Source organism: Suricata suricatta, chromosome X (assembly GCF_006229205.1).
Source record: "Suricata suricatta isolate VVHF042 chromosome X, meerkat_22Aug2017_6uvM2_HiC, whole genome shotgun sequence".
Classification (NCBI taxonomy): domain Eukaryota; kingdom Metazoa; phylum Chordata; class Mammalia; order Carnivora; family Herpestidae; genus Suricata; species Suricata suricatta.
Window position 1 is genome coordinate 54,734,495 of NC_043717.1, and position 12,163 is coordinate 54,746,657.

At 35.9% G+C, this 12,163-nt stretch overlaps 1 protein-coding gene across 1 annotated transcript in view; it reads right to left on the reverse strand.

The window, feature by feature from the left end:
• Window positions 1–312: 312 nt before the first annotated feature.
• The window catches only part of ABCB7 (ATP binding cassette subfamily B member 7), a 167,263-nt gene continuing 155,412 nt past the window's right edge, over window positions 313–12,163 (reverse strand). The window contains exon 16 of the mRNA XM_029929812.1: window positions 313–2,892. Coding sequence (XP_029785672.1) covers window positions 2,677–2,892 — 216 coding nt within the window. The 3' untranslated portion in view covers window positions 313–2,676. The remainder of the gene's footprint in view (window positions 2,893–12,163) is intronic.

Here is a 12,163-nt window from a genome sequence, read left to right on the forward strand (position 1 = left end):
TTTCTAACCATTAGAACTGAAAAACTTGGGGTAATAGAAGGTTGCCTTTCACTGATTGGTCATCAAAAATATGACAGCTTAATGCTAAGTGAAAGCACTATAATTTACTACCATTTTACCTATATTACGAATTCCGCAAACAATTACTTTCTCTCTGAGACAAGTCAAAGTTTTCACCTTCTGTATAAGGCTCTAAGGCCATACCCCCCAAGAGTGTCTATTAATTATCCATACTTATTCCGAATGTGTGAATAACAAAATATCAGTTCTCCCTATGCACCGCAGAAAAGAATTGCTTCAATGGGCCACCCATTTCTAGTCACAAAGACATCACAGTTTATTTAGTAATAATTATCTGCACAAATTGTTATAACAATAAAACTGTGGTAAAGAGCCTCCCTTTCTGAGTAATTTTGTCTTACTAATCAGTTTTAACCTGCTTATTTAATATTTTCATTTACTATAGTTTACATTCAAAATTTCTATACTCAAAGCAGGGGGAGAAGGAACTTTACGTAATTTAAGAAAACTGCCAATGCAAATATATTTAAAAGCATTCAACTACTAATCCACAACAGAATATCCTATGATAAAGCTACAAGGGTATATATAAATTATGAATATACATTGGCAAAAGTTGCGACTCAGACACATCCAGCAACTAAGAGAATGAGAGCAAGATGGCAATATGGACAAAGTGATCCAAAAACAAGAAATTATATAATCTTTAAGTAACTTGCCCTTAAAGGAAAACTTATTTTTAAACTAACCATCTGTACAAACCACTAATTGTCAACATCTAAAGGGAAAAGGTAAAATATTTATCTTAAGGTGTATTGCAGGTGCAAATCCCTGTAGAGGAAATGTAAATGCATACTTTGAGTTTGTCCAAAGTTTAAGGCCTCTTTCTGGTTGGTTCTCACTGCTGACCCTTAGGCATGAACTGTTCAAAAATTTCCAAATGAGCTTATCTGCTCACCAAGATATTTCTACGTTAAAAGCTTTCAGGAAGGCATTTGGCCCAGTTTCTATGATTCCCAAATTACCCTGGTTTCAACCTAATTGTTGTAATCAGGGATTCCCTTAGGAAGAAAATACATATTCTTTAAAATAAAAAGATATAAGAAATAAAACCCTATCATCTTGCTACATTTTCAGAGCTCATATTCTAAAACTGTAGCTTATTCATCTCAATCCATTAAAAATATTATGTTTCAACACTGATTTAAAAATTTATACTTTATATTATGTTACATGAATATATGATATTATAATGTAAAATTATTAGGCTATAATAAATGTCCCTTTTCCTGATATTTTCTTAGTGAATCATCCTAGGAAGCTTTTCTTTCATTTTGTCTATTATTTTACTGTATAGAACCATTTTAATATGATGAAGTTAAGAGAAAAATATTTAAGATTTACTTAATGGCCCTTACAATAACTTGTGTTTTTCTTTCAGGTAATTCAAATTTTCATTAGCTGAAAATACTGGTTTATGAATGGTTAAGAGACCACCTCTATCATATGAAAAGAAAATAGCTTCTTCAAAAAGAAAAGAAGCTATTCAAATTGGAAAAGAGAGGAGCTTCTAAATGAACTTTTACCAACATTTTATTAATTATTTGTAGCAGGTAAAACTTGATTATTTTGTTTGGGTTCTTCCTTGTTATGTCACACTTAAAGGAACTCATTAAATTACTGAAAAAAGGAAGGGAAAAATCTTGTAATAAACTCTGAACTGTCAACACAGATTCAAGTTCTGATCATCTAGAGTACATACACATAGTCTTCTCCTACTTACCTAAAGGTCATTAATAATTTTTAAGTGGTTTTTGCTTTATCTACATGTGTGAGCATGTGCACACACACACATATGTGCATGCATATATTCCATTTAGATGTTTCTTTGTATAAGTTTAGACAGCAAAAGAACTATAGTTAAGATGGAAATAGAAAAGGCAATTAACTTCCTAAGTTTTTTAGATCATTCCCAGAATGACAACTCTCAAATTATATCACGGTTTTAAGTATTTAAAGAGAATGATATAAATTTTGGTTCAAAACAAAACCAATGCCTTATTTTAATGAAAAAATAAAATTCCCACGACTAGAGATGCTGCTTAATGATGAAGAACATTCTACCTAAATACATGTGAACTAAGAGAGGTTTTTCTTCCAAAACATACACAATGGCAAATACTTTTAAAAAACACAAATATAGATATCTATCATTGTAGTATTTCAGTGGGGAGGGAGGAAGAGAAGCTATGAACTTACACTACCCTCTTTTGTTATTTAAGAAATGGATACTTTCCATCTAAATTGTCAGCTTAAAGGAGATTTAAAAAACTACTAAAATTTGGAAACCAATATAATTAATCTGGTATGGATCTCAAATGGCTATTAGGCCTCAAAAATGGAAATGGGGTAAAGTCAAATAGTAACAAAAACTATGTTTTGGGTATAACTAAGGCAGTAACAAGAAAATAATCTGGGGATAAATATAGATGTCACATTAAATAGATTGTGAAAGATGAAAAACTCAAATTTCTTTTCAAATAAACCTTATCTAAAAGAAGGATTATAGAAAATGGGAATGTATGATTTTTTTAAAAAATAAAACAATTCTGCTTCAGTGCAAATGTGTCAAAAAAAAAAAAAGTCTCATGCAACTTAGCAGGAACAGTTTCCACAGCCTTTTACACTGTTGACAATTTCTTCTTGTAGTTTCTTCCTTTCCTCCTCTTTGGACATATTCTCTTCCTTTGCATCCCATTTGGGGTTATCATGGTTCTGTACACGACTGCTCTGTGTGTGCCACATTTCCGAATAGATACTGCCAGGGTTAGCAAGCAAACTATGGTGGGTACCACGTTCAGCTATCTTACCCTAAAAACCGAAAGCAAGAGAAACATAGAAAAAGGTCATATAACTAGCATAATAACCGAAAATACATAGTACTTTCTAACTAAGGATTTTGAAGGATTAGTATTTGTTAAAATACCTATCCCAATTCATCATCCATAGTACAAGTAGAAAAAATTGAGGAAGGAATGATTTCTTCACTGTTAAGCTATTAGCCGAGAAAACAAACAAAAAGCTATGAAATCCTATATATTGTAAACCACTTCACAAAAGAAATAAAATTCTAATGTTCTATTTTTCATTTTGAAGGGCAGAAAAGGAAGGTGAAAAAATGTAAAGTCAATTATAATTGGTAAATATTTAATCAAAAGCACTGTTATTTATTATAGGGATTTAAAAACAATATCCTAAAATCCTTATGTGTACTTTAAAATAAAAAAGATTTCTCCAAGAAAAGCTTACTTCTTCCAGTAGCTATTTTTGCTGACAATGGATATTAAACCTAACATTGCACAGATTTGGTATAGATTCCACACTCTTATCTATAATTAATTTGTCTCGTGACAGCTACTGTTAAACATGCTGGGAGACAAAAGGAATTCTGTCACTTCTACTGGTATTCCTGGTTATAGGACCTTTACAAATATACCCTTAAGCAAAATAACTAAAATATGTTCCCATATCTGAGTAATTAATTTAAGGCTCCTCTTTTATTGCTAGTTAGGCAATTTTAAAAAGAACTATTTTGCTCAGCTACTTAAATTCCTCATTATGAAGAACGTAGTTCTCAACCTTGGTATATGTGGACCACTTCATTGGCACAAAACTCCCCATGGATTACATACACATGGAACCTGATGTGGGGCTCAATCCCATGACCTTGGGATCATGACCTGAGCAAAAATCAAGAGAGAAGGCCATGTCGTAGAAGGCATGAGGTGTGGAGATGAGGTTGGAGGTAGAAATGAATCACAAGTGCTGTGGAGTGGAAAGAGTGGAGAGAGAGAGGAGTGCACAGGGGATCGCACAACAAAAACACTCCCTCAAAGCCACTGACTAGGAAAATGAAAGGGGCTGACTTTGGTGAGGTTTTTCAACCAGTAGGGCTCAAAGATTACAGTTTTAGAGATCCTTGGTGTGGCTGGTATAGAGCTCTGAGGATGCAGCAGTGCTCCTGTAGTGAAGGCAGGCAGGTAACCTGGGGGAAAATAGCATGATCTGAGAAACTCCTGAGATGCTCTCCTTTCTTGGAGCCATCTGAAAGAGGTGGCATTGCCTCTCTGGGGACAAAGAGCCAGCGGACAACACAGAAGACACCAGAGAGTTCATTAGGCAGAGATAAAAGATGTTAAAACCAATCAGGCCGAAATGAAAAATATAATAATCAAGATTTGAAACTGACTGGATGCAATGACCACAAGGAGAGAAGAAGCAGTAGAATGAATAAGTGATACAGAAAAAAGAATTATGGAAAATAAGGAAGCAGATTAAAAGAGGGAAAGAAAAATCTTGGGTCACACAGAAGTAGACTTATAGAACTTGGTGACTCCTTGAAATATAATAGCATTTACAGCATAGGAGTGCCAGAAGAAGAGAGAAAAGGATGAAAAAGGTTTGTTTGAGGAAATTATAGCTGAAAACTTCTCTAGTCTGGAGAACAGACTTCCAAATCCAGGAGACACAGAATTCCATCAAAATCAACAAAAGCAGGCAAATGACAAGACATATTGTAGTTAAACTTGTAAAATATAAGGAAAAAATCCTGAAAGCATCATGAAAAAAGAAGTCCTTAACTTACAAGGGAAGACAAACAAGGTTAGCAGATCTCTCCACAGAAACTTTGCAAGCAAAAAGGGAGTGGCATGATATATTCAACATGCTGAATGAGAAAAATCTGCAACCAAGAATATCTTATCCAGCAAGGCTTTCATTCAGAATAGAAGGAGAGATAAAGGGTTTCTTAGACAAACACTAAGGGAGTATATGACCACTAAACCAGCCCTGGAAGAAATATTAAAGGGGAAAGAGTGAGAAAGAAAGGCCTAAAGTGACAAGGGCTATAAAAGAAAAAAATCTCCAGAAACAACAACAAAATACAAGTTAATATCAATAATTCATATCTATCAATGAATTCAAATCTATCAATAATTACTCTGAATAATAATGGACTAAATACTCCAATCAAAAGACACAAGGTATTAGAAGGGTAAAGAAACAAGCCCCCTCTATATGTTGCCTGCAAGAGAATCATTTTAGAACTAAAACCTCAGACTGAAAGTGAGGAGAATGGAAAAACATTTATCATGCAAATGGATATCAAAAGAAAGTGGGGGCAGAGGGTACCTGGGTGGCTCAGTCAGTCAGACTTCAGCTCAGGTCATGATCTCTCAGTTTGTGAAGTTAAGCCCCAGGTTGGGCTCTGTACTGAGAGCTCAGAACGTGGAGTTGGCTATGGATTCTTTGTCTCCCTGTCTCTTTGCCCCTCCCCTGCTCGTGCTCTGTCTCTGAAAACTAAACATCAAAAAATTACAAAAAAAGAAAGCCAGAGTAGCAATAACTGAATCAAACTAGATTTTTAACCAAAGACTGTAAAAAGAGATGAAGAATGACATTATATCATAGTAAAGGTGTCTATCCAACAAGATCTGAAAATGAACTGAGGGTTGAAGGGGGAGGGGGAGGGGGAGGAGGAAGGGAGGCGGTGGTAATGGAGGAGGGCACTTGTGGGGAAGAGCACTGGGTGTTATATGGAAACCAATCTGACAATAAACTATTTAAAAAAAAAGATCTAACAATTATAAATATTTATGCTCCCAACATGGTAGAAACCAAACACATAAAATGATAGCAAACATAAACAATCTCATGGATAATAATAAAATAACAGTAGGGGACTTTAACACCCCACTCACAGCAGTGGACAGATCATCTAAGCATAAAATCAACAAGGAACAAATGGCTTTGAATGACACCCTGGACCAGATGGACTTAACAGATATATTCAGAACAATTTAACCTAAAGCAGCAGAATACACAATTATTTCAAGTGCACATGGGACATTCTCCAGAATACATTACATACTACGTTGCAAATCAGTCCTCAACAAGTACAAAAGTATTCATATCATACCATGGGTATTTTCAACCATAACACTACAAAAGCTGAAATCAACCATAAGAAAAAAATTTGTAAAGGCCACAAATACATGGAGACAAAACAATATGCTACTAAACAATGAATGGGTCAACAAAGAAATAGAAGAAGAAATAAAAAATATAAATGGAAACAAATGAAACTGAAAATACAACAGTCTAAAATATTTGTGATGCAGCAAAAGTGGTCATAAGAGGGAGTATATAGCAATACAGGTCCACTTCAAGAAACAAAAACAATCTTTTTTAATGTTTGCTTATTTTTGAGAGAGAGAGAGAGAGAGAGAGAGAGGCAGAGAGAGAGGGAGACACAGAATCTGAAGCAGACTCCAGGTTGTCACAGCAGAGCCTGATGTGGGGCTCAAGCTCATGAACTGTGAGATCATTACTGGAGCTGAAGCTGAGCCACTCAGGTACCCCAAAAAACAAGAAAATATTAAATAAACAACCCTATCTTACACCTCTACCTAAAAGAGGTAGAAAAATAACAACAAATGAAGCCTAAAGCCAGCAGAAGAAGGGAAATAATAGTGATTAGAGCAGAAATAAATAACATAGAAACAAAAAACAAACAAACAAAAAACCCAGCAGATCAGATCAAACCAGGAAATAGTTCTTTGAAAAAAATAAAATTGGTTCCCTCCCCAGCCAGATGTATGAAAAAGGAAAACAAAAGGACCCAAGTGAATAAAATCACAAATGAAAGAGGAGAGATCACAACCAACACCACAGAAACACAAACAATTATAAGATAATATTATGAAAAATTTTATGACAACAAATTGGGCAATCTGGAAAAAATGGGTAAGTTCCTAGAAACATATAAACTACCAAAAACTGAAACAGGAGCAAACAGAAAACTCGGATAGGCTGATAACCAGCAAAGAAATTGAATCAGTAATCAAAATACCCCAACAAACGAAAGTCCAGCTTCAGATGGTTTCACAGGGGAAATCTGCCAAGCCTTTAAAGAAGAAATCAGTAGTTCTTCTTAAACTATTCCAAAAAGTAGAAACAGAAAGAAAACTTTCAAACTCATTCTGTGAGGCCAGCATTACTCTGATTCCAAAACCAAAGTCTTGACTAAAAAAGAAAACTATAAGCCAATATCCCTGATGAACATGGATGCCAAAATCCTCAACAAAATGCTAGCAAATTGAATTCAACAGCACATTAAAGGAATCATTTACCATGATCATGTGGGATTTATTCCTGGGTGCAAGCATGGCTCAGTATTCCCAAATTAGTCAATGTGATATACCCCATTAATAAAATAAATAAGAATCATATGATCCTTTCAATAGATGTAGAAAAAGCATTTGACAAAGTACAGCATCAATTTTTGATAAAAACCTTCAACAAAGGAGGGATAGAGGGAACATACCTCAACATCAAAAAGGTCATACACAAAAACCCCACAGCTAATGTCATCCTCAATAGGGAACAACTGATAGCATTACCTCCACATTCAGGAACAAGATAGGGATGTCGACACCAATGTTATTTAACATAGTACTTGGATGTCCTATCCTAGTCTCAGCAAACAGACTAGAAAAGGAAATAAAGGGCATCCAAAATGGCAAGGAAAGAAGTCAAACGTTCACTATTTGCAGATGACATGATACTTGCAGAAAACACAAAAGATTCCACCAAAAAAACTGCTAACACTGGTACACCAACTCAGTCAAGTCACAGGATAAAAAATTTGAGATACAGGTATCTGTTGCACTTCTACACACCAATAATGAAGTAGCAGAGAAAAGAAATCAGGAATGAATCCAATTTATAATGGTGCCAAAACCCATAGGACACATAGGAATAAATCTAAACAAAGAAGCAAAAGATCTGGTACTCTGAAAACTATAAAACATTAGTCAAAGAAATGGAAGATGACACCAAAAAATGGAAAGACATTCCATGCTCACAAACTGGAAGAACAAATATTGTTAAAATGTCTATATTACCCAAAGCAATCTCTACACTTAATTCAATCCCTATCAAAATATCAGCATCATTTTTCACAGAACTATAACAAAAACACCTAAAATCTGTATGGAACCATAAAATATCCCAAATAGCCAAAGCAAACCTGAAAAAGAAAAGCAATGCTGGAGGTATCAAAATGTTGAACATCAAATTATATTACAAAACAGCAGTGATCAAAACAGGAATGTTACTGGCTCAAAACCAGACACACAGATCAATGGAACACAACAGAAAACCCAGAAATGGACCCACAGCTGTGTGGTCAACCACCTTCAACAAAATAGGCAAGAGCATCCAAGGGAAAAAGAACAGTCTCTTCAACAAAGAAAAATGGGACAGCAACATGAAAAAGAATGAAACCGGTCCACTTTGTTATAGCATACATAAATTTGAGACAGGAAAACATCAAAATCCTAGAGGAGAACACAGATAGTTAACCTCTTTGATATCAGCCACAGCAACTTCTTACTAGATATGTCTCCTGCAGCAAGGGAAACAAAAGCACAAATTTAACTATTGGGCCTCGTCTAGACAAAAAGCTTCTGCACTGTGAAAGAAACAATCAATAAAACTAAAAGGCACCATTTGGAATGGGAGAAGATACTTTCAAATGACATATCTGAGAAAGGGTTAGTATCCAAAATGTATAAAGAACTTATCAAACTTAACAAAAAACCCCACAAATAATCCAGTTAAAAAATGAGCAAAAGACATAAAGAGACATTTTCCCAAAGATGTACAGATGGCCTACAGAACTATGAAAAGATGCTCAACTTTGTACAAATCAAACCTATAATGAGGTATCACCTCACACCTGTCAGGATGGCTAAACAATTGGTGTTGTCAAAGATGTGGAGAAAGGGGTACACTGTTACACTGTTTATGGGGATGCAAATTGGCATAGCCACTCAGGGAAACAGTATGGAGGTGCCTCAAAAAGTTAAAAATAGGGACGCCTGGGTGGCTCAGTTGGTTGAGTGTCCGCCTACAGCTTAGGTCATGATGTTGTGGTCTGTGGGTTCAAGCCCTGCATCAGGCTCTGTGCTGACAGCTCAGAGCCTGGATCCTGCTTCAGATTCCCTGTCCACTTCTCTCTCTGCCCCTCCCCTGCTCGGTCACTCTCTCTCAAAAATAAATAAACATTTTAAAATATTTAAAAAGTTAAAAATAGAAATGTCCTACGATATAGGAGTCGCATTACTAGGCATTTACCCAAAAGATACAAAAATACTGGTTCAAAGGGATACATGCACCCTGATGTTTATAACAGTATTATTAACAATAGCCAAATCATGGAAAGAGCCCCAATGCCCATCAATTGATGAATGGATAAAGAAGATGTGGAATATATGCACGCACACACACACACACACACACACACGCACACCAGACTATTACATAGCCATCAAAATCAATGAAACCTTCTCATTTACAATACGGATGGAGCTAGAAAGTATTATGCTAAGTGAAGTAACTCACAAGTGGAATTTAAGAAACGAAACAGATGAACATAGGGGGAAAAAAGAGAGACAAATCATAAAACAGATGTAACTATAGAGAACAGGGATGCTGGAGGGGACAAGGGAGAGGGTTTGGGTTAAATGGGTGATTGGTATTAAGGAAGGCACTTGTGATGAGCACTGCTTGTGTGTACAGAAGAGGCAGATATAAGAATAAGTGAATAGGTGAATTAGAAGACAAAGTTAAAGCAAAAGAGGAAGCTGAGAAAATGAAAGAGAAACTGATAAAGGAGCATGAAAGGAGAATTGGAGACCTGAGGGATAACAATCAAATGGAACAAGATCCTTATCATAGGAATTCCTGAAGAAGAAAGAGAAAAAGGTCCTGAAGGGGTGCTTCATCAAATTATAGCTAATAACTTCCTGAATTTGGGGGAAGAAATAGACATTGAAATCCAAAAGGTGCAAAGAACCCCCTTAAGACGTCAAGTGACGGGCACCTGAGTGGCTCAGTCAGTTGAGTGTCTGACGTCGGCTCAGGTCATGATCTCACAATCAGTGACTTGAGCCCTGTGTCAGGCTCCTCTGTGCTGACTGCTCAGAGCCTGAAGCATGATTTGGATTCTGTCTCCCTCCCTCTCTGCCCCTCCCCAGCTCAAGATCTGTTCTCTCTGTCTCTTGAAAAAATGAATAAATGTTAAAAAGAAATTTTAAAAAAACCATGACGTAACTTGACTCGACCTTCAGCACGACATATCATAGAGAAACTGGCAAAATATAAAGATTGAGAATTCTAAAAGCAGGTAGGGATAAAAGGGCCCTAACATACAAAAGGAAACCTGTCAGAGAAGTCACAGACCTATCTACTGAAACATGGCAAGCCAGAAACGAATAGCAGGAAATCTTCAATATGATGAACAGAAAAAATATACAGCCAAGAATCCTTTGTACAGCGAGCCTGTCATTCAAAATACAAGGAAAGATAAAGGTGTTCCCAAATAAACAAAAATTGACAGAATTCATCACCACCAAACCACCCCTACAAGAAATCCTAAGAGGGACTCTATGAGGGAAATGTTACAAGGAATACAAGGTACCAGAGACACCAATAAAAGCATGAACTCTAAAGAGAACACAATGAATCTAAATGCATATTTTTCAATAATAACTTGAATGTAAATGGACTGAATGCTCTAATCAAACGACACAGGGTAGCAGAAGGGATAAAAAAACAAAATCCATCTATTTACTGTCTACAAGAGACTTATTTTAGACCTGAAGACACCTTCAGATTGAAAGCAAGGGGATGAAGAAATATCTATCATGTGACGGGAAGTAAAAAGAAAGCCGGGGTGGCCATATTTGTATCGAACAAACTGGACGTTAAATTAAAGGCAGTAACAAGAGATGAAGAAGGACATTATATAATAATTACAGGGTCTCTCCATCAGGAAGAGCTAACAATTATAACTATCTATGCGCCAAATTGTGGAGGGCCCAAGTACATAAAACAATTAATCACAGACATAAACAATCTTATTGATGAGAATGTGCTAACTGCCGCGGACTTTAATATTCCACTGACAGGAATGGATAGATCAAACCAGACAGAATATCACTAAAGAAACACTGGACCTGAATGACACATTGGAACAGATCGGATTGATACATATATTTAGAACTCTGCACCCTGAAGTTAGGGCATTGACCTTCTTCTCGAGTGCACATGGCTCAATCACTGAGATCACATGCTGGGACATAAAGCAGCCCTCCATAAATATAAACAAATTGAGATCATACCATGCACACTTTCAGATCACAATGCTATGAAACTGAAATTAACAATAGGAAAAAGTCTGAAAACCTCCAAAAATGTGGAGGTTAAAAACCACCCTACTAAAGATTGACAGGGCCAATCAGGCAATTAGAGAAGAAATTTAAAAATATACAAAAACAAATGAAAATGAAAATACAACACTCCAAACTCTATGGGATGTAGCAAAGGCAGTCCTAAGAGGAAAGTATATTGAAATCCAGGCCTATTTCAACAAACTATAAAATGTGCAAATTCAAAAGCTAACAGCGCATCTAATGAAACTAGAAGAGTAGCAGCAAGAACACTCCAAACCCAGCAGAAAAAAGGAAATAATAAAGGTCGGAGCAGAAATAAACAATATAGAACGCCCCCCCCAAAAAAAAAAACAATCGAGCAGATCAATGAAACAAAGAGTTAGTTTTTTGAAAAAATAAACAAAATGATAAACCTCTAGCCAGACTCCTCAGAAAGAAAAGAGAGAACACCCAAATGGACAAAATCATGAATGAAAATGGATCTATTACAATCAATCACTCAGAAATAGAAGCAATGATCAAAGATTACCATGGAAAATTATATGCCAAGAACCTGGACAATCTAGAAAAAATGGACAAATTCCTAAAAGCACATGCACTACCAAAATTCAAACGGGAGGGGAAAAAATCTTAACAGACCCATAAACAATGAAGAAATTGAATCAGTTACCAAAAATCTGCCAATGAGTAAGAACAAAGGGCCACATGGCTACCCAGGGGAATTCTACCAGACACTTAAAGCAGAGCTCATACCCATTCTTCTCAAACTATTCCAAAAAATAGAAATAGAAGGAAAACTTCTAAAGTCATCCTATGAAGCTAGCATTACTTTGTTTCTCAAACCA